Source organism: Vicugna pacos, chromosome 32 (genome assembly GCF_048564905.1).
Source record: "Vicugna pacos chromosome 32, VicPac4, whole genome shotgun sequence".
In the NCBI taxonomy this organism is placed as follows: domain Eukaryota; kingdom Metazoa; phylum Chordata; class Mammalia; order Artiodactyla; family Camelidae; genus Vicugna; species Vicugna pacos.
In genome coordinates this window covers 15,577,808-15,604,957 of record NC_133018.1, presented here as the reverse complement: position 1 = coordinate 15,604,957, position 27,150 = coordinate 15,577,808, and the positions used below count along the sequence as shown (strand labels likewise).

Sequence of the window (27,150 nt, the reverse complement as noted above, 5' to 3'; positions counted from 1 at the left end):
TCTGTTTTGTAAATAAGTTCATTTGTGTCTTTTTTTTAGAGTCCACATATGAGTGATGTCATATTGTATTTTTCTTTCTCTTTCTGGCTTACTTCACTTAGACTGACGATCTCCAGGTCCATCCATGTTGCTGCAAATGGCATTATTTTATTCTTTTTTTATGACTGAGAAGTACTCCATTGTATAAATATACCACAACTTCTTTATCCAGTCATCTGTCGATGGACATTTAGGTTTTGTTTATATGAAAGTTTTCATAATAAAAATTTAAAAATAAATTTAAAAAATGTTGGAGAAAAGGATACTACAGAGGTCTTGAGGGCAGCAAAGAATGAATCTAGTCTGATGTGCCCTTGGGTGGAGGTAATTCAAGGAGTAAGGTGCTGAAGGAAAAGTTGTTGGGATCTTAGCATGGGTGGGTCCCAGGAAGTAAAAGCCTAGGAACCATTGTTCAAGTATATTCTGGGGCCTCCACCTGGGTCCCACACTGGATGTATCCAAGCCCAGCTTTGCGAGAAATACAGCCATGATTAGTTGCACTTTGAAAAATTTCTCTTTTGAATGTTTCCATCCTATGTAGGTGTTTCACAGGTCACTGTGTACTGAGACCAAGAGAGGGATTAAAAAACAAAGTAACACTAAAATGTTAGAAGGCTGTTTGAAGTGCGATCCAGAATTGAGACCGAGCTTCCCTCAAAGTTAATTCTGTGGGAAAACATAAGTTGTTTACCAAAAATTTGATATTAATCAGCCTGTAGGAACATGGCTTTGAGGATGGTGAGATTCAGGTAGAGAACACAGCTCCTTCGAGATTTCCTGTCTGCCACCTGAGGGGTTGTCCACTTAGCTGTTGGCAGCCAGTCCCTAGCATCCTTGAGATTGATTGATTAGCGCATACTTGAGTAATGCTAACTTCCTTTTTCTTTTACTTTGAAGACACTATTATAAAAATTGACCACCAGCCAAATCAACATTACCTTAAAGTCTTTTTATGACTCTTTTGGGAGGTAAAGACATGGGATAATTTTTTATTTACTCAGGTCTATTGGAAACTGGATCTGATTTATCTTCTTTTTGCATTGTGTATACAAAGCGTTGTTTGGACAAGTGATATCTGGCCACTTCCTACCCGGAGTGGGGACAGTAGGGGACTTGCCTGGGGCCCTAGGGGATATACTCTGTTCTCATGGGCTAAATTACTTAATGTTTATTTAGTAGCTAGCTCTGTTTGCCCATCCGCTAATTTATTCTCGTGGTTCATTCCCATGAAGTCTCTGATATTGGGTATCTTGCTCTTTTTTCCTGTTGCCATCTTTTTCATCTCGGAGTTGCTCCCATTGTAAGAGTCAGTTATTGATATTCCTAAAATCTCTGCTCTCCAATCACTTGTCACCCTTTTGCCACGTCTCCTGTGAATCCACATCCTCTCTGTTTCCGTTATCACTTCCCCAGTATAGAATTTGTTATGTTAACTATTGTAGGCTTGTCCTTCAGCGGTTCCCAGCATCGACCTCTTCCCACCATCACTGCTGAGACGATTGTATCAGCCTCTGGCACAGACACCAACCCAGTGCTCTAGAACTCCCTCTAATCATCCCTTCTGTCAGTCCAGGATCCCCCTCTGTTACTGAGTCCAGACTCGTTCTGCTTGCTGCACGACAGGCCAGTAAGTTGAGAGGTGAGGTGCTGCGGCAAGGAATAGCGACTTTATTTGGAAAGTCAGCCGACCAAGAAGATGGCAGACTGATGTCCTGGAGAACCATCTTCCCCAGGTCAGAATTCAGGCTCCTTTTATACTAGAAAGGGGAGGGGTTATTCTTGGTTGTTGCAAATTTCTTGGTATAGGAATTCTTTGTTCTTGGAATCGTTTGTTCTTGCAGCTGTCCACCTGGGTCAGATCATGATGTCCCTGTAAACATCCAACAAAACAAATGTTGTTTTCTGTTCTTCAACTTGTTATCTTTATAGGAATGGGTAAGGATTAATATCCTTAAAGGTCAGACCCTTGAGAATCACTATTCTGTATGTTTCAGGCTATAGGCAACATTTTTTTTGCAAAAGGTGCAGAACCAGCAAGACTAAGCCTTGGAAAAAGAGCACAGGGTTAAAGTCAAAGGAACAGATCTAATATGGAGTCAGATTTGTTTTTTTCTGTTACACTTCCAAAGTCCAGCCGAGATTTCACTTTACTTCCCAGCCTCATTACCCACAGCTTTCATGGGCTCCTGTTCCGTGGCTTTTCTAAAGTAGCACTTATCCCCACTCCAGTCCATGAAGATACCTTTTAACTAACTCTTGAGATTCAGTCACCTCCATGATACTTTCCTGCAGGAACGCACAAAACTCACTGTATCCCCATCGGCAAAACACAATGGCCATTACTCTGTTTATGTACTCTCCACTTGTCCCACCCACATTTTGACCTCCAAAGGACACAGATAGCTTCCTCTTCACTTACTTTGCAGTTCTGGGTTCATAATGTGGATAGGCGTCACGTTGGTGCCGCAGATTTTGAGGAACTGGAAGGCAGCTAATTTGGGGGTAGTCTTCCTTTTAGATTTGAACATCTAATAAATCAGTTGAGTACTTTTTTTTTTTTTTAAAGGTGTGGGACATCATGGTAGATAGAATGAAGTTGAAAGTGTTTTTGACTTAATACCATTGACTGCCCACTGTGTTCCAGGCACGGTCTTGATTCATGATATCATTACATGATATTTATTTATGTGCCTTTGTCCTTTCTGACACTATGTTGTCTGTTACTCATCTTCTGCCTCTGCCGTGCACAACTCAGCACTGGTGTTAGTAACCCACAGTGATGATTAAAAGTCATAGGAGTTTGATGACCTAGATCTAGGTTCAGGTTTTTGTTTTCAGTGCGCCAATTCTTCATGACTGGTTGGGTACTCTGAGTTTCCTAAAGTGGCACATGGCATGAGATAGCCCATGAGGTCTGAGAATCTAGTTCCCACCTCCAAGGTTCTAGTTACTCATTCATTCCTTTAAGGTAGTCGATATTAAACCTTAAGCTAGGATGGATACTGTTCTAGGTGTTAGGTGTATAATAGTAAACAGAGCATAGTCTTTCCCCTCATGGAGCCTGTGTTCCAGTGGGGAAAGCAGATGATAAACACTCGACTGACATTAGAAAATCTTTCGTGTTTTTAATAATAATGTTTGTCTGGTATGCTGACAAGTTGAAGGTTTGAATGGGATACATGGAGCTCGGTGAAGCATGTTAGAGAGAAGTAGGGCCAAGAGGACAACTCCATTTGCTTCTCTTTTCCTTGCTTTTTTTTTTTTTTTTTTTTTTTTTTTTTTTGGTGTGTGGATATTTTTGAAGGCCATACTCCCTGCCCCCCACCAAAGCTTTTAATGAATGTCAGGATTTTTAAAAAGTGAGAATTTATAGGAGAGAGACTAACTACAGCTCTTAAAATAGCTCTTTCTTTCTGAAAGTCTTGTTCTGCCATCTATCTTAGAACTGGGGGAAAAAAAATACCTCCAGAACTTACTTGTGTAGCCCCTGCCACTAAGGAGAATGTGCCCCGATGTGACCTCAAGTGTAGGCTGATTTATTTAAAAATACACAGGGAAAGGTTTTTTTTTACGTATTTTTCCTACCAATGAACAGATCTTAATATATGACATCTTATTTGTCATTATTGAATGTAGTGGACATGTGGAGTGGGTGAGATGGTGATTTCATAATACTGTATCAGAAGATACTAATATAGGCACTCATGAACATATTTTTCAGACAGAACCATCACCGCTTTTAAAGCCTCTTCATTTAACTCAAATATCCATTAACTTCTTTGTGGCCTGTAATGCTAGGTACTCTCTTTGCAAGAGCCATTTTCTAGTCATGTAATGATGTATCTGTTCAGCAGATACTTATTGTGCACCTACTGTGTACCTGGCACTGTGCTGTGTTCTTAGGTGCAGTGTGTATTGTACCCCCATAGATGCAAATCCAATGATTTCAGGGACATAATACCTTTTTTAAAGCAAAAAAAAAATTATGCTTTTGGAGGATTAAAAAAGGGACTTTTCCCATAAGGTACAAGAAAGAGGAGAATTAACACCCCCCCCCCAAGATAGATATGGTCACATACTTTTTAGTCTTTAGATTATACAGTCTTTTAAAAAGTGGCATCCAAATTTGGAGCTAGTTCTCTATTCTCCTTCTGGTGCTCTTACTGGAGGTGTATTGAACCTTCTCATTCTTTGTCTCTGTGTATTGCATTCTCTGTGAGCACTTCTCCAGTTGTAGCATGCTCACAGATCACCTGGGGATCTTGTTAGAATGCAGGTGCTGGTTCAGCTGGCATAGTGTAGGGCCTGAGATTCTGCATTTCTCAGCAACTCCCTGGTGATGCTGATGCTGCCAGCCTACAGGTCAGACCATGGTTCTGTGTGATTTCCTCAGCTCTAACTGCTAGTTCACTAAGTTCCTCTTCAGCTGTGTCTCATCTACATAACGCATCCACTGAGTTTCAGACTTTAAATTCAGCAATCCTACTCTTCATTTTTTAACATTCTATTTGGTTCCTTTCAGATGAGCTTTGTTTTTTCTTTAGAGTACCTTGTTCTTTTATTAGAATTTCTTACTCATGTACCTTGATAATAAATTACAATTTATTTTATGGTCCATTTTAGATTGTTCTCTTATCTGCAGTTTTGGGGAGCTGGTTCTCCTACTTCTTATATCTACTGATGCTCCTTCATGGTAGCTTGGGTGGTTTCTTTTCCCTTGCTGTGTGTAGTTGTTGGTTTTTACTTTTTTTGTTTTAATTGTGAACTCATTTCTAATTGTGTGTGTGTGTGTGTGTGTGTGTGTGTGTGTGTGTGTGTTAGAGAGAGACAGAAATAGAGAGAGAGAGAGATTGAGAGATCAAGAGAGAGTCCTGTGTGCCTTGGGTTGTGAATGTGGCCCTAAGTTTTTCTCTACTTATGTCTGCCAGTTTCCTAAGGGATCCTGGACCAATACTGATGCTAATTTCTTGGTGTATCATTCCCATACCATGCAGAATACTGTAAATGCAGACATCCTGCCCGGGGCTGCAGTTTTAATAGCTGCCCTGTTTCTTTCCTCCTAAAAGGCCCTCGACAAGGCTGAGCATCCATCACTTTCTGGCGGGTTGAGAATTTCCAGTTCCCCTACTTCTCTTTGGCTTGAAGCTGTGACTCTTTCCCCTGCCCAAACGTGGCCCTCAGAAGCCCTTTACAGAGTTTCCTGTTGTTCCCAACTGACTACCTGTTTAGAGGGTTACTGTCCCTAGCTTTTCGTCTGTCCTGTGAATACCTCACCTGTCACCAGCTGGGGTATTTCATTTTGACTTCTCTTCACTTTTATTGAAGGTTTTCGGCCCTTTTTCTCATGCTGATCACATGGGCTAGCCTTGAACGTGACAGTTTTAAAGAAGGATCTTTATAGTACGGAATTTCTCAGTTGTAATTATTTCATGGAGGGTGGCTCCTGCCCCTGTGTTAATCATGCTTCTCACAAAGAAATGGAATTCTGTTTCAGTCTCCCAAAGATAAATTAGTATATAGTGGAAAAAGAATTTAAACTTCTGCTAGGAATGAAATGCTGTGATTGACAAACATCCACATGAGTGGGTCTGTGCAGGAAAGAGGAAGTAACACAGATTCTGCTGTATCTCACTGCAGGGTCTGTCATAAACATCCATCTCACCTGAGCAATAACAACAGCAGGTCATCTTGATGGAGTGTTCACTGTATGCTAAGAACTGTGCTAATAAGCACTTTTTATAGGTTTTTTTTTTTTCATTTAAACCTCCCAGTAGCTCTTTGAGGAAGTTATCTCTGTGTTGAAACTGAGGCTCAGAAGTTAAGGGACTTCCCCAAGGTCACAGTGCTGGTAAGTGGTGGAGCTGGGATTTGACCTAGTCAAAGTATGTGCCATTAACCGTGATACGTCCATATTGATGCCACCTGCATATCTCTATCCACACATTTCCTCAGTCTTTCTCTGAGTTTCCTTTATTTTGAGGTGGAAAACTTCTCTTTTTTATCCTTAATGAGATGTAATTTCCATTAAAATGTGGGGTTTTTTTTTGCTTAATAAAAAAGGTATTGTGTAATTGAAATCTGATTGGATTGAAGCCTGTGTTGATGGAAGTACACATGGCAAGTGGGCTGAAGCAGTCAGTGTAATTTTTCTTCCCATCAACTAGTTTTTAAAGAGTTAAGCAAGTAGATTCTGAGACTAACAGGGAAGATCGATATTCCTTGAGAGCTTAGAGGTGTTAAAAAATTTTCTGGTGGTGCACATTTTCCATTTTTCATCTCCTGCCACATCTCAGTGCACCTGAAGCTCTGAGAATGTTCTTTTTGCATTTCCCGGCAGCTGCCAGACCTGCTCATTCTGGCTCCATCCCCCCTCCACATCCCTTTGCTGCTCCATCTACTCCCTGACGCCCGCCGTCGCTGCTTCCCCATGTTGTTGTTGTCGTCAGGGAACTTTGGAAACAGCCAGATTCTTTGGAGTCTGTCAGCGGAAAACAGACTGCTGCTCCTATCTGGTATACCAAGCTCTGTCCAGAAAACAAGGGGTTAAAACCAGTGCCTGGGCTGGGAAGGGCCACGGCAACTGTTCTAGGGGGCGCTCTCGTGCGGGCTCTGGCCGTGACTCATGCTGCTCTGTCACTCAGATCAGCATTGGCCCCTGCCACGCAGGCGGCCAGGTGGGGTTCCAGCCAGAGCACGCACAGAGTGGGGAGCATGAAGCCTGCACTGCGGGGGATGTGATGCCCGGCTCGCCAGCCACAGACGCCTCTGCCCGCAGCCATGGCAACGCTTCTGGCTGGCGACACCCCTGGGAGCCCACCACAGTGGGCAGCCTCCTGGTGACCGATGGACAAGTGTCCACCTCCCTCACCGAGAGAGCTTAGTAGGTCCACAGGAAGTGGAGAAGATGTAAGACGCCCCTAGCTGGGAGTCAAGCCTTAACGAGGTAGGACGCAGCTGTCCGTCCACACCGTCAGGGCTCAGGGGTGCTGTACATCGTCGGGAAGAACTTTATTTGGCTGGTTGTTCCATTATGCTGATTAAACTGCAGTGGATTCAGGGGGCATGATGGATCTGGGGAGGAGGAATAATGAGCTTAAGAAAAGTGGTTCCTAAGAGCTCTGAGTATACTCATCTGGATATGATTGGGCTAGACTGCAGTGCTGTCCTAACATGAGTTACATGCCTTCTAAATCCTCTCTCCAGCTCCTGCCTTTCACTCCGGTTAATCCATTAAATGTAGAAATTCCATCTTATCCCACTGATGAGCCCTAAACATTAATAATTGGGACCTGCCTGGAAGAGGAAGGGGATAGGTTTAGGTTAGCCGGCATGCCGGTGCCAGCCAGCTGATGCTCCGTAGCAGCATTCGGGAAACATCAGGGAGGAGCGGCTGGCTCAGATGAGTTCCCCAAGTGCTGTCGTCCACCGGGTGACCTGTTCGAGTTTACCCTTCGGTTCCCCCCCCCACCCCCCGGCGGGGAAGGTAGCCTGTCTGCGGGTTGGTGGCCATGTTGGCAGGGAAGGGGTTAATCTCTTGTTGCTGTAAGAGCGAGAGCGAGCGAGGCTGGGTCTGCCTGTGTGTGAGCCAGATTGAAGGCAGGCGCTGCAGTGCCCCCGGGAACGCTGAAGGAGTGAGGCGGTTTTCTTCTCCGCAACAGTGTTGAATCCGTCTGAATTTCTCTCTCCCCCCCCACCCCTCCTTCTTGTTTTTCTTTAACCAGCTCCTCCCCCCTTCGTTCCCACCCTCAAGTCTGACGATGACACCTCCAATTTCGATGAACCAGAGAAGAATTCGTGGGTTTCATCCTCTCCGTGCCAGCTGAACCCCTCAGGTTTCTCGGGTGAAGAACTGCCGTTTGTGGGGTTTTCGTACAGCAGGGCTTTGGGAATTCTTGGTAGATCTGAGTAAGTGAAATTTTGACTTTTCTAAGGGACCTGCATTGATGCAAGGCAGACAGAGCCCAAAGGTGGTGGTGGTGGTGGTGGTGTTAGGGTTGGGGGAGTGCAGTAGAGAGAAGGTGCTAATCTGATCAGCCTGCATTTGGAAAGCAGTGTACCTGTTTGGGCTTTGGTGGGGTAGACTGTTAATATTCTCAGCCTGCTGTGTGTAAGGTACCTCTTTCTGCCTGTAGCATCATAATTGTCAATTGGGTACTTTGGGTTAGTTTTCCTGTCTTTGGTCTTCTCTAGAGGGGAGGAAAGAGAGGGAGATACCTTGCAGTGCAGATCCTCGGTGAAAGGAGAGATGTGCAGGGTTAAGATGAGCTGTCTTATCTATTTATCCATCTATGTATCCATCTCTCTCTCAGGTGGGTGGAGGGAGGTTGCTATCTTGGCAGTACTGAAAGAATCCTAAAATCCATTTCTCATAAGCTAAGGGTTTCCTGATGTGGTTAGTTGAGCTGCAAGTGGCTGTACCAGGGCTCTAACGGAGAGATGGTACCCGGCTCTGCTCGAAGTCTGCTGCAAGATCAGGGATCTGGCAGCTGAGCCCCTGTGAGCTGGCACAGCACTGGCGGCCAGAGAGAGCCCCGTTACTGTGAGCCACCGGGAGGGAGTGTGATGTAGCCGAGTCATTGATTCACAGAAGCTGGGCTTCACGGCAGGTGGTGGGGGAGCAAACAAACCGGGAGGCTAGAAAATGGAAGTATAAATGTTACTGTAAACCTCTTGACATGATTGGTCTTTCTCCATTCTTGAAAAAGCTAATGAAAAATGCTTCAGTACGGCACTTGGGACTGGGGGGTGCAGGTTCCTGGCTTCCAGCCTCCTGGAATTCCTCTAAAATGCAGCAGCCTCTGTGGATGTGAGAGCTCAGTGTCTGGCTTCGTTCTCCTGATCCGATGACATTCAGTGCTCAGGGGTGCAAGTTCCCCGGGAAGGTCTTGGGCCAGCTGTTTTATTCCCCCATCGCCCCAGCTCCCTCACTTGGAGGCTCTTGGGGTAATGTTGGCCGATTAGTCGCTGCCCACTTACAGCACAAGCAGAATTTGATTTTCTCCTTGGCAGCATTTATTCCCGATTTGTTGTGCTTGTAGCTCAGATATCGATTTGAGGGATGGCATGGAGCTTCTTGGATGCTCTCTTCCCATGGGTGCTATTGTGACATGTTCCTGAAAAGATTTCAGACTATTTGGGGGGAACTGGGCACTTGATGAGAGAGGGCTGTGGACTGTGATAGAATTTGGGAGAGCTTTTTTTGCATTGAGAGATACTGAGCTGACCCTTCTTTCCTCCCTCCCTGAGAGCTGGGATTAAAACCTGGGGTTGGGTTTTGGTGCTGCTGGCTGTACCTTTCAGGCTAATTTGCTCTGCAGCCCCAAAGCAATCTGGATGACGGGAGGAGAGGCAGAAAGCTAACTAGCTGTTGAATGTGCCGTCGGATGGATTGGAAATGGCCCGGCAGGGCCGGGAGCTTTTGCACTGGCATCGAAGAGCTGGGCAGAATTGGAGGCCTGAGGTTATTAAAAGGATGCGTGGTTAGTGGGCAGCTTAACCTTGACACACACAGCACCCTGAAGGTCACCAGTCAGACTGGACAGAGGTGTGTGGAGAGTTCTAGTTCTGGTTAGTAGTGGGCTAGCTGGGTCAGAATGGAAGCTTGCCTGGGGTGCTAATCAGTGATCTGAGAAACCAGAAGGGCTTCAGGGCAAAGGCAGAAAGATGTGGGGGGTCTCAGGCATTGCAGTTAATCCAAAGCAGTGTGTGATTAATTGCTTATTTTTCAGGAAGACTGTAATTGCATCTCTTTGCTTCTCCCAGAAAGCTCAGTTAAGGGAGCTCTCTGACAGGGGCATCTCAGGATTAGGGCCTAGGCACTCGATAAATATTCGTTGATTTAATTTACTCATGATCCTTTCCCCCAGATTGTGTCTGTATTACTCGCTGTGTTTGAAGACAGGCTATTTCACCTTGGGTAGTTCACAATATATCTCTAGAGTATAAAATGAGCTTCTATTCATGCTTATGACTAAGATTCTCATCAAAAAAAAAAAGTCCTTGCAAACAAAACTGTGTATTTCTTATCTGGAAGATGGAATCAAAGTATTCCTGTTTTTGGTTGGTGGGGGGACGTTAATGCCCTTTCCCTGGCAATTTGGGGTTGGAATCAGAAAGATTGCCTTTCATCTTGTATTTGTTAATGTGATCTTGCTGTCGGATTTGTTTACTCTGCCACGGGCAGCCCTACGGGTGAAACCTACAGCATCATTTTAGAAATTCACTCCACCTGTTGGATGTAGGTGACCCTGGATGTACTGGATCATCATTATTTAGAAATTCAATTAAAAAGATGCAGCGATAAAATTACCTAGAAGCCCCATGCAGTTTTGTTAACATACGGTTACAAAATCCGTTTGGAGGTGGGGAGGGAGGCGTTTGCTGGGGATACCACCATCGCCACCAGGGACCTGGGGTTTCTTCCTGAATTTCTCCTCCTCCCCTCCCTGTTTCAGCACCACAGGTTTTTATTTACACGCGTTGATTACCTGTGCTGTTACTCACTCTTCACACCGCTGAAGAAATTGCAGATGTGCTGGGGAGAACTGACCCCAGATCTGTTGCCAGTGAATTGAATGAAATGTTCGGAGGTGGAGCTGAATGAATGAGGAATTTTCACGGAGACTCTGGCAGTGAGAATGATTTTAATTGTTGAGATCGCTCATCACTTTCTAGGATCCATTTTTGGGACCCCAGACTATTTTTAAGCCAGCCACTGACTGCATCATTATTTTAGGTTTAACAAGACTCTTGATCTCAGCATTCTGTGTGTGAGGGGTAGTGGGAATTCCTTGCAGCTTGAGCTGGAGGGAGCAGGAGAGATTCTCCAGAACTAGTTTTGGTTGTCTTTGGAGTGGGATTATGGCAGAGTCAGTGCTGGAGAGTGTGTGTCTGGTGCCTCTTTCTTTTTAACCAACAGTAACCCAAATCAAATCTCCAAGCTCTGAATGCCTAGGTGTTCATCTGAGCCTCTGTTTGCTCGAGTTTTACAATAGTTGAGGGTAGTAACAGAAATCAGCGTGTTAAAGGTTTAAAAACATAATGGATTCCAGCCCTCCTCCCTCCTCTGTCAGCATGGGGTGCATTTTGTTAGGTCCCTCTCCTTCCTAGAAGCCGAGCATTTCTGCAGACATTTGATATAAACTCTAGGAGGAAAAAGCCAGTTGGTTTTATGTTTTGTGTTAGTTTTTACACATGCTGGTTTGATGCTTTTGGAGAAGTTGGAAATCTTAAAGGACCAATGGGATCTCGATAAGACTGGAATCTGTGGGATGGCAGTGTTTGAATAGGCTATTTTTAGGATGGGGGCTCTTCTCTTTGACTCAGGGCTTTTTCCTTTCCTTTTGGGTGGATCTGAAAAATTTATTTTTGGAGCCAGCCATCCAAACACTGCAGAAGAATGAAAAATGGCTGCCACCAGTGCTGTTACAGATTTTCAGAGAACCCGTTCCTGGTGCTCCTTTCTTGCCCTACTAGGGTCTCTTTGCATGTCTGTGTCCTCGACTGTAAAGGGAGGTAATCCTGATCCCTGCCTCTTGGGGCTGCTGGGAGCGTTATATGAAATAGGTAAAGCACTTGGTCTAGTACCTGGCACACGGAACAGTTGTATCGAATGTCCCCTATTATTATTACTAATGCACTAGTCTCTCTATGTATGGTGTCCTTCTGTATATGTGAAGAAGATCTGGAAAGAACTTAGAGCAATAATTAAATAGTCCAAAGTCAGGCCAGACCAGAAACCCAGCTTCCCAGGCCCTGAGGATTTTCTGTTAGAGATGCTTTGAACATTCCTGACCTCCCACAAGTTGATAGGCAGTTGCCAAGTACCTGCAGGTTAACAATGAAGGTTGCTGGGGTGGGGTGGACTGGAGGACAGAATGAGAAGGCCCAGTCCCAGAACAGTTTCTTTCCCATCAAGTTGAATAAATCAAACTTATACGTGTGAAATGCTTCACAGGACACACAACGCCTTGACTGCAGAGTATCACATACACACTGGGTAGCTAGCTGCTTTAGGAGAGTCAGAGAGCCAGGCCCAAAGTCCAGCACGGGGACCCCTTGATGGGTCCTGCTAGCTCCCAGTTCTCGCCAAAGAGCTATGCTGATCTTCACTGGCATGTCTGTCTGCTTCTCCACATCGGCTGTCATCTCAAGGGCAGGGCTGGGTCTTGTTCCTCCTGGTTTCCCTTGAGCATAGGACATTGCAGACCCTCAGACAATAAAGGTGTTAGAACCCAGCTTATAAGCAGGCTAACAGGAGGCACAGAGAGATGAAGCAACTTGCCCAAGGTCATGCAGCTCCCCGTGGCTCAGCCGGACTTGAACCCAAGCAGAGTGGCTCCAGGGTCTCTTAGCTACAGTGCCCTGCCACAGACAGGAGAAATCGGGGATTTCATGTAGGGGCCCCAGGTTCACATGCTTGTCAGAAGCGGAGGCCTGTGGTGGGCAGTGCCGGGCAGTGGGGGTGGTGTGGGGTCCGGTGAGAGCTGCTGGGCAGTCGAAAGGCTGGATTTTGTTTTCAATCTCTGCTAGTTTATTGAGTAGGTAGGCTGTGTAGCTCTTGGATTTTTCTAATTTTTTTCCTGTTGTCGTTTAGAGACTTCACCAGGGCGGGTGTGTGTGTGTATACGTAAGCACATGCAGGCACACTCTCTCCCTATAGTTCTTATTTGCATGAGGGTGAGCATGGTGAGGACAGGGCACTGCACTGACCTTGCTGTCCACTCCGAATCTACCCAGATCATTCTAATGGCTGCAGCCCTCAATTTGATGAGTCTGTGATCTGTGTGAGTTACCATTCACATTTTGTGCTTGTGGCAGCCTCCGCCATCTACCCTGGGACGGCTTATCCCAGTGGAGACGGCCTGGGTTCTCCAATTGGCCCCACTTAACTTTTCACTAAAAGACCCGGGAGAGTGGGGGAATCTTCCCTTCAAAGCGTTTTCTCTCCACCTCCAGCCCGAGGCTGTGCCATTGAGCGTAGGACCTCCAGACCCTTATCGCAGATAGCCTCGTCTGTGTTTGGAGGGTCTGAACAGGAGCAGACTCGGCTCTGCTTCACGAAGATGTGCAGCCTGTACTGCCCAAGGAAGTTACAGACCTTTAACTAGTTCCTGCCTGTGGTCGCTGCCCCCAGGTGTCCTGGGTGGTTTCCGTTCTGCCAGGTGTCCCGCCCTGGCCTCTGGGCATCGGGTGGGGTTTTCTCCTCTTGCTCAGTTTCTTCTTCCTCTTAGCCAAGCACGTCCTGTTCTCCTCGCCTGATTCTGTTCTCTATTTAGACTGTGCGTGCTTGCCTGGCAGGCCTGCTCTGCCGCCTTCTCATTTGTCTTAAAGATACCTTTAGGAGATCTAATCCAAACGATCCCAGCCCAGTCCTGAAGATTAGGCTCCAAAAGATCTGTCAGGTGCATACTTCGCTGGCCTACACATGCTGATTTGCATGGTTGCCTCGGATCCCTTAAGAAGACAGTAATTGACTAAATGGTGCTGTGTGTTCTCAATCTCGGTGCCAGTTTGGCACCCGTCCCTTCCCCTAAATGAATTTCTCTCGGTTCTCTCTGTTTCATTGGTCTCGCGGCTCCTGACCTTTCTCACCTTCCTTTCTCTGACGAGCTCCCTAAAACAATAGCCTCTACCTAGTGCCTCTTTTTCAGCCTCTTCAGCTCTACAGCAGTTACTGTCTCAGAAGCCACAGATCCCACCCAGCCACTGAATTTAGTGGTCTTCGCCTCGTTGCATGGTACCATTAGTTGCCACATTTGTCTTGAAACTTTCTACTCCTCTTCCACCTGGTGGAAGCTTGGTTTTCCCTCCTATGTCTCCGAGTGCCGTTCTCGCTCTTCTGTGGCTGTCATCCTCTGTGTCAGGTCCTCGAGATTGTGTGCCATCCCCTGAAGTTCCACCCCTAGTTGTCTCTCTCCTCTTATTGGTGAGCACGTTCAGGTCCTTGACTTTAACTCTCACTTCCCCAAGGCCTTCCTCCCAGCATGCCCTCTTCACCGTCACTGGGACGTCCCATCAGCTTCTCACCATCCCTGTCCCCTGTTCTCAGCACACATAGACTCAGTTGTTCGCGCCATAAGCCACTAGGTGCCAGTTTTGTTTTCCTCGTTTCATTTAAGAAACTATCACTGTCTCTGCCTTTCTAGGCAAGAAAACTGAGTCATCTTCAGGTATTTTTCATCTCCCCCACCATCTCGTCAGTTGCCAGGTTTTCTATGTTGTGTCTCTAGGACGACACTGGCATCTGTGCCCATTTTTCTGTCCCTGCCACCTCCCCTCATTGAGTCCTGCTTGGACTCTTGCAGTAGCCTCCTGATGGATTCCTTTGCCTCCGGTTTTCCCAGCTCTAATCCGTTCTCCACAGAGGGTGGAATTCTTCCAGAGCACAAGTTGGATGATGTCATTCTCCTGCTCAGACCTTCAATAGCATCGTGACGTGCACAGAATTAACGACCAGTCCTGAACTTGGCATTCAAGCTTGGGGTGCCAAGACCCTAGCCTGCCTTCTCACCCAAACCCCCTTCTTGTCCCCTGTGTGTAGCCAAGCCACTCAGTGCTCACTGAGCACGGGGACCGTGTTTCCCATCTTTTGTGTGAAATAGTGCCTTGCCTCTGGCAGGTCTTCAATGAATGTTTGTCAAATTGAATTAGAAGTGGCCAGGATGATGCCAGTTCTGCACAGTTTCTACAGCTGCTAGTGGAAGCTGTCCTCTGTTGAGTACTTCCTGTGTGCCCAGAACTGTGCTGAATGCCTCTTGACATGTGTTGTCTCACTAAGTCCTCACCATCTCACCATAACTCTGTGAGGTAGCTGGTATTGTCCCCATTTTACAGAGGAGGACACTGAGGCTGACAGTACTCAGGTTTTGCGGGTAGTAACAGATCTGAGCCGTAGACCCAGAGGCTGCCCCCAGGTCCACAGCACTGCCTGCTTCGAACCATCCTGACTTTGCTAGATTGTGTAGGATCGACGGACTAGCCTAGCAATAAAGGTGAGAGAGCTGACTTTCCTGAGGACTCACCATACCAGATACTGTGCTAAGGGCTCGACAGACATTCTTATTTCATCCCAGCAATAACCCATTGTTATACAGATGAGGAAACTGATCAGGAAGCCTGGATTATTTCCTAAGGTCAAGCACCATGCATGTGGCACAGGAAGGCCAACTTTTCCAACTTTTACTTTTAGAGCGGTTGTAAGCCTTCTTTATTTGGGGGTGGGGAAAGACTATTGCACCCTTGTTGCAAGTCTAGGCTTTGGAATCAGGTAGATGTGGGTTCAAGCCTAGTCTCCACCCCTCACCAGTGTGAACAAGGCCCTTCACCTCTCAGCATCAGTTCCCTTCTGTATACAGTGGGGGTTATTTCTGCCTGTCTTCTAAGTTTGTTGTGGGGACACGTGGAGCATGTAGTGTTAGTGCCTGGAGGAGAGTAAGTGTTCATCTCCTATTTGCCATTGTTATTTAGGGGTAAAGATGGGCCTAGGGGTGTTTTTGAGTCTCTTTTCTTCCCTGCTGCACTTTATAATGACATCTTGCTGGTTTCTGCCCATTGAGAGAATCAGGCTCCACATGGGGTGCCTGACGGATGTCCTAATATCTTCATCCAATTTTTGACTCAGAATGGAGTCCGTGACGTGTTGGTTTAGCTGGCACCTTCTGTAAAACACACCCAAGGCTCCTGATAGGGCCTAGATCCAGTGGGGTCTGGAACTTGGTGCTGGGCAAGGCGGAAGTACACTGTGCCCAGCCTGGAGGTGATGCGCTCCCACCCACCCTCTAGTGCTTCGTGTCCCCTGGATGGGACAGCACGTGTGTCCTTGTGACATTGCCAAGTTGCACGTCATTCATTCATTCAACAAATACATAGTTCTAGGCCTTGAGGTATAATGGAGCAAGACACATGAGGTTCCTGCCCTCGAGAAGCTAGCATTCTGCGCAGGGAGACAGAGGATCAGTAAGTTCATGAACAAGAAATTTTTCAGATGGTGGTAAAGGCTCTGAAAAAATCAGAACCTGGATGGGGAATGACTGGGAATGACCACTTTAGTCCCAGAGGCCGGGACTAGCCTGTGGGTGTCCAGTGAACAGAGAGCACGTTGGAGCAGCCAGAGTGTGGAGATGCCCAGGGGACGTGGTCCAAGAAGAGGTGGGCGGGGCCTTTACTTTTGGATTTTGTGCCAGTTGCAATGAGCAAGTAGCCTTTGCAGGATTTTGAGTAGGGAGGTGGAATATCTGGCTCTCATTTTGCAGAGGGGTCCTCTGATCGTTGTGTGGTGGACAGTAGGGGGACGAGAGTTGGATTCAGGGAGGTAAGTTAGGTTTCTGCAGCCATCCAGACAGGAGAGGAAGATATGCCAATGAAATTCACCTGCGGAACTAGGCACTGACTTACTGGTGCGACTGTATTAGAAATCGTGTCAACAATATTTTTATTAATAACATTTTAAATAAATGAATCTTGAGTTATTCTAAAGCAGCTCAAATTCAGCTGGAGACCACTGCTGATTGTGTGTGTGTGTGTGTGTGTGGGTTGGTGAGGGTGTGCCCCAAAGCTAGCAGGCTTCAGAAACTCTGCAGGAGAGTGGTACTTTTGATGTAGTGGTCCCCCCCTTATCTGCAGGGAATGTGTTCCAAGACCCCCAATGGATGCCTGAAACCACATATAATACCAAACCCTCTGTATATATATATTTTTCCCTGTATATACCTACGATAAAGTTTATAAATGGGCACACATAAGAGGAAATCAGAATTGCCGTGTAACCACTACTCTTGGGCTTCGGGCCATTATTAAGTGTGATAAGGTTTATTTGAACACAAGCACTGGGATACTGTGATGGTCGATCCAATAACTGAGTCGGCCAGCGGGCAGCGTGTACAGCGTGGATATGATGGAGAAAGGGATGAATCACGTCCTGGGCAGGACAGCACAAGGTTTCATCACGCTGCTCAGAACGGTACTCAATTTAAAACTCGTTTATTTCTGGAATTTTCCATTTAGTATTTTTGGCCCACAGTTGACCACGGGTAGCTGAAACCATGGAAAGCAAAGCCGTGGATAAGGGGGGGACTCCTTGCATTTCCAAGTGTTCATGATGGACACTGGGGCATGTCCTTAAATGGGCTTCTCACGTTAGTTCATAAATTTCAGAATGCTCAATCTTAAAAGCCAATATATTTTTGGAACAGAATGCTGATGAGTGTCTTATTTTTTGCACTGTATTACATCTTGCACTTGCATGTATTTTTAGTGCTGTTGGCCATAATTAAGGTAGAGTCCTCAGCTGAGCTAATTTCGAGTCCCTTGTTTCAGCCTCAGGTCCCCGTTCTTGGTTATCTTGAGAATATTTGTGGTTGTGATCTATGCGATCTGTGACTTGGTGGCATCTGTTGCAGGCCTGGGGTCCTCTTCCTAAGGAAATAAATGGATGCCTGATGCTTTATTATTACAGTAGTGATTAGCGAGCACTCAGCACACATATACCTTCTTTCAGGTTGGAAGGACAGATTGTTTTTCTCTTTTGATACGAAGTATTCTGTCGATAGCTTTATTAAGGAATTTTTTTCTTGAGTTATGCGAGTTATTTCTAGACATTGAGAAAACTGCATTTTGTAATTTTCATGTGGAGGTTACACATAAAGCAGTTTTTAGGTCACATCTAACACATTTTAAGATGACGTTCTTTCTGGTGCAGCCGTTCACGGCCAAGCCCAGCCCTCCTGCTGTGTCCTGTGGCACTACCTCTGTTAATACTCTTTGGGCCTCTATCATTATAAAGCAGATGTGTATATCAGGGAGAGATGTTGATTTCAGAGTAAATTTTTCTAGAAAAATAGAAGCTGGGAAAAAAAAATAAAAGGAAAACCCAAACTTGGCTTGGTGCTTGACGAGACAGCACCGCTGTGTGTGGGTGCGTGGCTGCAGGCACCCGAGGCTCAGAAGCGCCTTTTCTCTCCATGGGGACAACTGGCTGTGCATCAGGGATGTGGCCAGGAGGAGCAGGCAAGCAAAGTGTGGGCAGGCTGCATGTTCTTTTATTAGCTTCCTCATTGCGCTGCATCTCATCGAGCCCAGAGCATGAACCATCCTGGGCCTCTAAAATCTGTACCGTTTCTTAGTTAATTACCCCCCACCCCGAGCCACCAAGCGATGGAGAAAGAGTTGTTCTTGTGAGTGGGTTGAGCTCTTTCTGTGGGTGGCTGTGGACTGACCTGGCAGATGGATGTTCTTGGGTCCCTGAGCTTGGAGTTGCCCTCCCAGCATTGAACACAGCTGGTCATGGATAGAAATTACCTTTCCTCTTATGATCATTTCCCAGTCCCCCGTGAACTCGCTCTTCCAAGTTTCCACACCACGTTTCTTGGATTATTTTTCTTGGGTTTGTCCAAGGCCGTTCGGCCAAGAAGCAGCAAGGTTGGGATTCCTACAGCTTGGGTTGCAGAGCCCAACTTTGAATCAAAACCCAGCTCTTCTGCCTGCACCTGCTCTCCAGTCATCATAACATGGCTGACAGGAGAATGTCGAGGCCGTAGGGCAAGCTATTCCATAGCCCCAGTGCCGCAGGATAGTTGTATCCATCTCATAGAATTGTTGGCAAGATTCAGTGAGGTAACCCCTGAAGTACCAAGCACAGCACCTGACATAGTGCTCAGTAAATGGGCACTGTTGCTGATGACAGAGGTAGTGGCATGCGTTCTCTCTTCCTCATTGCTACTTCTCTGAGGACAGAAACTGGGATTTCCTTAACTTGAGAGCCTCCATAGCAGAGCTTTGCAACTTGGCACTATTGGCATGTTGGGCTGGACAGTTCTTTCTGTGGGGAGTTGTCCTGTGGATTGTAGAATATTGAGTGGCATCTCTGGCCTCTGCCCACTAGATGTTAATAGCACTCCCATCCCCAGTCATGAAAGTCAAGAAAGTCTCCAGACTTTGCCAAATATCCCCTGGGGGCGGGGGGTGGGGTGCGAATTTGCCCCGGTCCAGAATCTACAGATAACTCTTGTGGGATCACAGGGTTTTTATATTCTCCCTACATAGAAGGGATATATGTCTATCTATTTATTCTCTTTTTCTTTCTTTCTTTCTTTCTTTCTTTCTTTCTTTCTTTCTTTCTTTCTTTCTTTCTTTCTTTCTTTCTTTTTCTTTCTTTCTTTCTTTCTTTTTCTTTCTTTCTTTCTCTTTTTCTTTCTTTCTCTTTCTTCTTCCTTCCTTCCTTTCCTTCTCTTTCTTTCCTTTCCTTTCTTTTCTTTCTTCCTATCTGTCTATTTATCTATCTATCTAATCTATCTTACCTATCTTATCTATCTCACACTCACTCATAGAAGGTGGTCAGAAAATACAAGCATACCTTGGAGATATTACAGTATTCACTGCAATAAGGTGAAAATTGCAATAAAGCAAGTCACACACATTTTTTCATTTCCCAGTGCACATGAAAGTTATGTTTATGTGATACCATAGTCATATTAAGTATGCAGTAGCATAATGTCTAAACAAACAATGTACATTCCTTAATTAAAAAACACTTTATTGCTAAAAAATGCTAACCACTGTCTGAACCTTCAGTGAGTCGTAATCTTTCTGCTGGTGAAGGGTCTTGCCTCCACGCTGGTGGCTGCTGGTGGTTATTGAAGGCTCGGGAGGCAATTTCTTAAAATAAGACAACAGTGAAGCTTGCCACATTCATTGATGCTTCCTTTCACAAACAGTTTCTCTGCAGCCTGCCATGCTGTCTGATGGCATTTTACCCATAGTAGAACTTCTTTCAAAACTGGAGTTGATCCTCTGAAACCCTGCTGCTGCTTTTAGTTTCTATAGTCTTCTAAAACCTGTGTTGTCATTTCAACAACCTTCACAGCGTCTTCACCAGGGTTAGCTCCCACCTCGAGAAACCACTTTCCTTGCTCATCCATCAGAAGCAGTTCCTTAGCTGTTAAAGTTTTATCACGAGCCGGCAGCAATCCCGTCACACCTCCAGGCTCCGCTTCTAATTCTAGTTTTCCTGCTGTTTTCCATCACATCTGCAGCTCCATCCTTCACTGAAGTCTTGAACCCCTCAAAGTCATCCACGAGGGTTGGAATCAACTTCTGTCAGACTTCTTTGAACTCTTTCCGTGAATCGCAGATATTCTTAATGGCATCTAAAATGGTGATTTTCAGTTTACTTTGCCCAGATCCATCAGAGGAGTCACTATCTATGGCAAATGTAGCCTTAGGAAATGTGTTCTTAAATAACATGATTTGAAAGTAGGGATTACTCCTTGGTTCATGGCTGCAGAATGGATGCTGGGCTAGCAGCCATGAGAACATTAACCTCCATGGTCCATCTCCATCAGGGCTCTTGGGTGACCAGGTACGTTGTCAGTGAGCAGTAGTTGTTTGAAAGAGATCTCTTTTTCTGAGCAGTAGGTCTCAACAGTAGGTTTAAATATTCAGAAAACCACGCTGTAAACAGATGTGCTGTCATCCAGGCTCTGTTGTTCCATTTAAAGAATGCAGGCCGGGTAGATTTAGCCTAATTCTTAAGTGTCCTAAGATTTTTAGAGTGGTAAATGAGCCTTGGCTTCACCTTACAGTTGCCAGCTGCTTCAGTCCCTAACAAGAGAATCAGCCTGTCTTTTGAAGCCAGGCACTGACTGACTTCTCCTCTTCAGCTGTGGGAGGCCAGAGGAGAGAGAGACAGGGGGATGGCCAGACGGGGGAGCAGTCAGAACACATATAACATTTTCTAAGTTCACTGTCTTGTATGGGTGCAGTTTGTGGCACCGCCTAAACCATTAAAATAGTAACATCAAAGATCACTAATCCCAGATCACAGTGACAAACACAGTAATAATGAAAAAGTTTGAAATATTGTGAGAGTTGCCAAAATGTGACACCAAGAGAGAAAGTGAGCAAATACTATTGGAAACATGGCGCCAGTGGACTTGCTCGATGCAGGGTTGCCATGAACCTTCCATTTGTAAAAACAAACAAACAAAAAAACCCCCCAATATCTGTGAAGTGTGATAAAGCAAAATGCAGTAAAACGAGGCATGCCTGTGTTGGTTGAAGTTTGAGAATTTTGAGAACAAAGGAAAATTCTGGCAACTCTTTCTTTCTTTTTTTTTTTTTAAACTGTTGTTTAACATGTTTTCTGTTCTTTTTCCCGCCTTTATACTGGGAATTAGATCACGTTTGATCAGATTCAGTCTTTCTCTGAATTTCTTTCTCCCTTTTTTTTTTTAACATTTTTTATTGATTTATAATCATTTTACAATGTTGTGTCAACTGGCAACTCTTTCTTTAGTTAGCAGGTAGACTCTGTCTTATTTCCAGGTCAACAGAAATAGTTTCTTTGCTGTAATTCTGTGCCCATCACCTGTAGCTTTAGAGTTCCAACCAATTACAGGGTTTTTTTTTGTACTTTCCTTTTCTTAAAGCAACAGTAGCATCAGCTCTTTAAATATCGCCACCCTTGATGAAGTGGTATTTTCAGGATGATTTGAGACCAGCAGCGTTGCTGCTTGAAGAGGACAGGGCTGCATTTGGTGACTGGTGGCTCTGGGGCCAGCTTCGGATCGAACCTCTCGAGCTGTGATTTACATTGCGATCGATTCCAGAATAGCACAGACGTCAGCAATAATTTGCTGTTGCTTTGAAAGTCAGAAGGTCAGCTAATGAAAATTCTCGAAAAAGAAAGTTGTGATGCTATTTCATAGTATCTATTGAGGGGGTGGTGTTCATTCAAGAAATACGTACTGAAAGCTTACTTACCATTGACTCTAGCAGTTGAATTGGCTTGAGTGTCTACATGAAAAATAAATAGAATACAAATACACTAGCCATACCTGCTAGTGTATTTCTTTCACAGAGATCCACGGAACCGCTGTATTTCAGTTGGCTTATTAAAACCGAGAGGATGGGAATAGTCTTTAATCATTGTCTGAAACCTGTACATTGTCTTGAAATTCGTAGCTCACCATGATCAATGACCCAAAGGCACCAGCACCAAATGGCTTGGCCAAAATGCCACTGGGAACCAAATGCTGGGGACAGTCATGAGTTTTAAATGCCTGGACTGTAAATCACACGTACTTTCTTTAATTAGCACCATGCTTCTCAATCCTGTCTGTACGTTAGAATCACCTGGGAGCTTAGTAAAAATGTTGTTGCCAGGGCCACACTCCCAGTGTGTCTGTCTCTGGATGAGTGGTCTGATTGGGCCCTGGATACCACTGTTTTTTAACTTACATAAAAAATAAAAACAGTTTAAGGTTCACAGCAATATTAGCAAGAGAACAGAGGTTTCCTGTATCCCCCAAGCCCCCACACCTATGCACGGCCTCCCCTGTCATCAACATCCCCCAGCAGAGTGGGATGTTTGTTACAGCTGATGGACCCACACTGACACGTCATCATCACCCAAAGTCCCTAGTTCACCTTAGGGTTCACTCTTGGTGGTGCACATTCTGTGGGTTTGGACAATTACATAATGACATGTATCCATCATTACAGGATCACACAGTCTTTCACTGCCTGATGCCCGTATTTTTTTTTTTCTTTAGAAAGCTCTGAAGGCGATTCTAATACGTAGGCAGGCTGAAGACCAGGGAAGTCCTAGAAAGCTTTAGTGACCTTTCCCCCTTCTGTTCTCACCCTCCAGCCTCAGCCCCCAACCCCATTATTGTTTATGGGATTGTTTCTACAAGCCAGGTTTGGTCACAGCATACATTCTGCAGCTTTTTTTAGATGTAATCTTCATTTATTCTAAAAAAAAAAAATTTCTTTAGCACCTTTAATCTGAAGAGCCCTTAATTGCCATACTTAGACCTTCTGAACAGTGAACTTTGGTTGAGCATCAAAATTGCGGAATGAGGAAGTTGGATCTCAAGTGATGGGGCAGGGCTGGTGCATCGTCTCTGGCGAGTGTCTGCAGCTGGGGGCCGCACACCTCCCCAATTCTGGGCCCCATTAACAGGTGACCTAGAATTGCTTTTTTGGGATGAAGAAGCAGTTGGCTTTGTACCCACAGCTGCGCATGTTAAACGTCTCTGTAGCCTGCCTTCCATGCCTCAAGTTTTTGAGAGCCACCTCCCATCCCATCAGCATGCACTCACATAATCGTTCTCCTGCAAGGCTGCTGGCTCTGTGTTCAGACACAGAGAGCCGTGGCCTCTCTTGTCATCCCTGACTCTTGTCAATGCAGGCGGCTTAGTGACATGGCGGTGACTCCTGATGACCGAAGGACCAGGGACCCTGTCTCTGGACCACGCCTCCCTCTGTCAGTGGCTCAGGTCTTCTCCAGCCCACCCACCAGAATGAAGTCAGGAGTAAAGAAACTAGCAAAGGCCATGCCACGCGACCCATTTCATCTCAGGTTTTTTTAAAAAAAAAAAAAGGTGTGTGTTTCTAGGTGTTTCGTCTAGATTTAGGTAGAAAACAGTCTGGGGAGAGATGCAAAAATTTGTAGCCCAAAGTGAGATTTTAAAAAAGATATATTTCTGGATTTCAGTCCCCGTTGGCTGATTTTCTGTGAATAATCAGGATTTGTTCTAATGTGAATAATAGCACAGAACAGAGTTGTACTATTTAAGCAAGTGTTTTAGACCTGCGAGGCATGTGCCCTTCACGCCGTTGCAAGGGTAGTGATGATTTTAAAAACCAACATGATAACAGTAACGATGGACATTTCTTGAACCCTCATGATGCTCTGGGCACTGTGATGGCGTTCTGTGGGTTATCTCACTGAATTCTCATAAGAACTCTTAGAAGTAGGTTGAGAATTATGCCCATTTTACAGACGAGGAAAGTGAGGCTCAGAGAGTGCACACGGCGAGTGAGTGGCAAAGTGAGATTTTGAACAGAGCAACTCTAGGTGTTGGCTTACCTGGCTGCCCTTTGGCGTGTGCAGGGAGCTGTCACACCACTGCCACACCAGCCCTTGTCTCTGGGCTGGCAGCTGTGGGGAGAGAGATCTTCTGAGCTGCTGCAGGGAACTGACCTCTTTTAGGTAGGGAAGTAGTCTGGGGCAGCAGAAAGCAGAACTTTCACCTGCTGGTAAGACGCCAGTGCTCGTTGACAACCAGCTCCTGCAACCCTGTTACCAAGGCAACAGAGATGGGCAGCGGTGGGCTCTGCCTTGCGTCCCTCCATGCCTAAGAACCTTTGTGGGCTGTTGCTCTGTCCCTGCCCTTCAGCAGTCTCAGTGTTCATGCCCAGGCTGCCAGTCACTGAGGGAAGCTGCCCTGGGTAGGAACTGGTGTCTCCACCCATAAGTAACTGCTTCTGGGAATGAGGCAGGGGTGTGCGTTATGTGTGTGGTGTGGGTGCGTACATCCATCTTGTGGAGAGAGCATCCTTCCGGCCTGTCGTCAGGAGGTCACGTTACATTATTTGGGGGATACAGTCCTGAGAGTTATATCAGGTGCATTGTCCATCTCTCTACCCCAGCTCTCTACTGAGACCAACCAAAACCATTTGTTAACTGGATGGTTACTTAAGCTCCCTGGACCTCCGTTTTCCCTATTTATAAAATGAGGAAAATAAATTGTATCTGTCTCATAGAGTTGTATGGGGACTAAAGAGTCAAAACGTGCCCCGCTGTAGGGCAGAACTGGCCATAGACAGTCAGTTCTCCGAAGGTATACGAGTTTCCTCCTGCTGCTGTAACAAGTTACCACAAATACAGTGGCTTAAAACAACACAGATTCATTACCTTAGCCTTCTGGAGGTCAGAAGTCTAAGGTGGGTTTAACTGGGCTGAAAGCAAGGTGGACAAGGCTTCACTCTGGAGCCTCTAGGACAGAATCAGTTTCCTTGCCTTTTTCAGCCTCTGGAGGCCGCCCAAATTCTTTGGCTCATGCCCCCTTCCTCCACCTTCAGAGCCAGCATCATAGTGTCTTCATATCTGATTCTGACCCTTTTCTATCATCACATCTCCTCCCTTCCTCTGCTTCCTTCTTTAAAGGGCCCTGGTGATTACATTAGACCCACCCAGATAATCCAGGACAACCTGCCCATCACAGAATCCTTAACTTCATCACACTCGCCAAGTCCCCTTTGCCACATCTGGTAACAGGTTCCCAGGCTCCAGAGATCAGGATGTGGACATCTTGGTGGAAGGGCATTATTTGGCCTATATAATAAGGGTTAGCTGTGTTTATAAAGTGAAAGAGCACCAGCCTGGCTGGCTTGGGAATGGAATAAGCAACATTTGGGTCTGTGTAGTCCACTAATAATACTGGGCACGTGAGGTGTTAGCTTAGTCCTGTGGCAGGACCTTGGTGCCCACTGTCTCCCCTCCCTGGAGCTTGTTACTGTCCAGAGCTTTGGATGGCCAGAGCCTTCTCATCCTTCAGGTGTCACCCCTCCGAGAAGCCCTCCCTGACCAACCTTGCTGAAAGCAGGCTCCTGATCCACTTCCTATATCATGGCGTGTCACCCTGTCTCCTCCTATGGCATCATCTGTAACCGTTTAGTTTGTGTGTCTGCCTAGTGCAGTCTGTCTGCCCTCTGTTAATGTCAGCTCCCAGAGGGCAGGGACCTTGTCTGTCTTGTCCACTGCTGTTCCAGAGCCTGGAACAGTTTCTGGGGCAGACTGAGTCAGTCAGTGAATGAAGCCGTGTAGGCACAGTGCCGGGTGTTGAATGCTCATGCTCTCCTGTTGTGGTGGGTCCTTTCATTACCATCCTGCCTCACAGAAATGGAAGCTGAGGCTTGGGGAGGCTGAATCATTGTCTCAGGTCAATGGCGACAGAATTTGCACTCAGATCCACCTGCTTCCAGGGTTCTTGGTCCTGTCCACCTCCCTGCCTCATGACCCTGATGTCCTTAGAAGCTACTTGAGCCAGCTCTGTTGCCAGCCAAGGGCTCTGGCAGGCCCGTGGGCTTTGCCACAGTCCCTGGAGGCAGCTTTACGGGCCCACGCGCCCGTCACCTTGATGTTGGTTTTCTTCTACCCAGGTCTGTTGTGTCAAGTCTGGACTCCCCTGCCAAGACTAGCTCCATGGAAAAGAAACTTCTCATCAAAAGCAAAGAGCTGCAAGACTCCCAGGACAAGTGTCACAAGGTATTTATTTCCGCAGCCGGCCTCCCTCCCTCCTCCTGGAGCCTCCCGTCAGTACATGCCGAGGGAGCCGCCCGGGGCCGCCGCTGGCGCTGAGCCACCTGATCCTTCCCTCGCCGAAGTCAGCTCAGAGGGACATGAATTCGGGCCTTGACGCTGCCGTAAACCCTTTAAGTCTTACCCAGAGGAGGCCCTGGATCTAAAACGGCCCGTTGCTCGGCCTGACCCAGCCAGATGTCTGCGTCTTCCGGCAGGTGGCGCGGGTCCTCACCTGTGGCCGAGCTGCGTCCCATCTGCATTGAGTGATGCGAAGTCTCTCTTCCTAGTCTCTTAAAACTCCTGCCTGTGTCACTGCGGCCACTGTGTTGATTATGCTCAACGTCTCTTAACACTCACTGTTCCTGCCCAGGGGCAGCTCTCTGGAAGCTCATAAAAGTCACTACTTGCCTGGGACTCCTGAGAGTGCAGACGAATACATAGCTCCTTGCCCTGTCCTGGATTTGTCCTCTAGATCTTTGCAAGGAGATGGGGGGGATCAAGATGGATTTGGGATAAAATTAAAGTGACGTCTGCAAAAAAAAAAAAAAAAACCAAACAAAAAAAAAGGCAAACAAGTGATAAAAATGCTGATTGTGGCTTCCTTGCTCACTGGGTTAGAGAAGTGATCAAGTGTGAACGGAGCCTTGTATGAGAGGAGTGACTTAGCATTGGTGACTGTCCTTGCGAAGAACTGTGCGCCCCCGGGGCGAAGAAACCATGGTATTTCCATCCCAACCTTTGGCAAATTAATCCCAGCCCAGACCACCAGGTGGTTTCGGAGGCTGCTTGAGATGTGATTGCTCCTAACGAACCCCCCACGGGCCTTTTTAACGTGTTGATGTGTCTATTTCAGATGGAACAGGAAATGACCCGGTTACATCGGAGAGTGTCAGAGGTGGAGGCTGTGCTTAGTCAGAAGGAGGTGGAGCTGAAGGCCTCTGAGACTCAGAGATCCCTCCTGGAGCAGGACCTTGCTACCTACATCACAGAATGCAGTGTGAGCCTTCCCCAAAGTCCCCTTC

At 46.3% G+C, this 27,150-nt stretch overlaps 1 protein-coding gene across 8 annotated transcripts in view; it reads left to right on the top strand.

The window, feature by feature from the left end:
- CIT (citron rho-interacting serine/threonine kinase) overlaps positions 1-27,150 on the top strand; it is a 149,731-nt gene that overhangs the window by 50,067 nt on the left and 72,514 nt on the right. For all 8 annotated transcript variants that reach the window (XM_072953653.1, XM_072953655.1, XM_072953654.1 and 5 more), the window contains exons 10-12: positions 7,761-7,944; positions 25,987-26,092; positions 26,982-27,125. In XM_072953653.1, the coding sequence (XP_072809754.1) occupies positions 7,761-7,944; positions 25,987-26,092; positions 26,982-27,125 (434 nt within the window). The remainder of the gene's footprint in view (positions 1-7,760; positions 7,945-25,986; positions 26,093-26,981; positions 27,126-27,150) is intronic.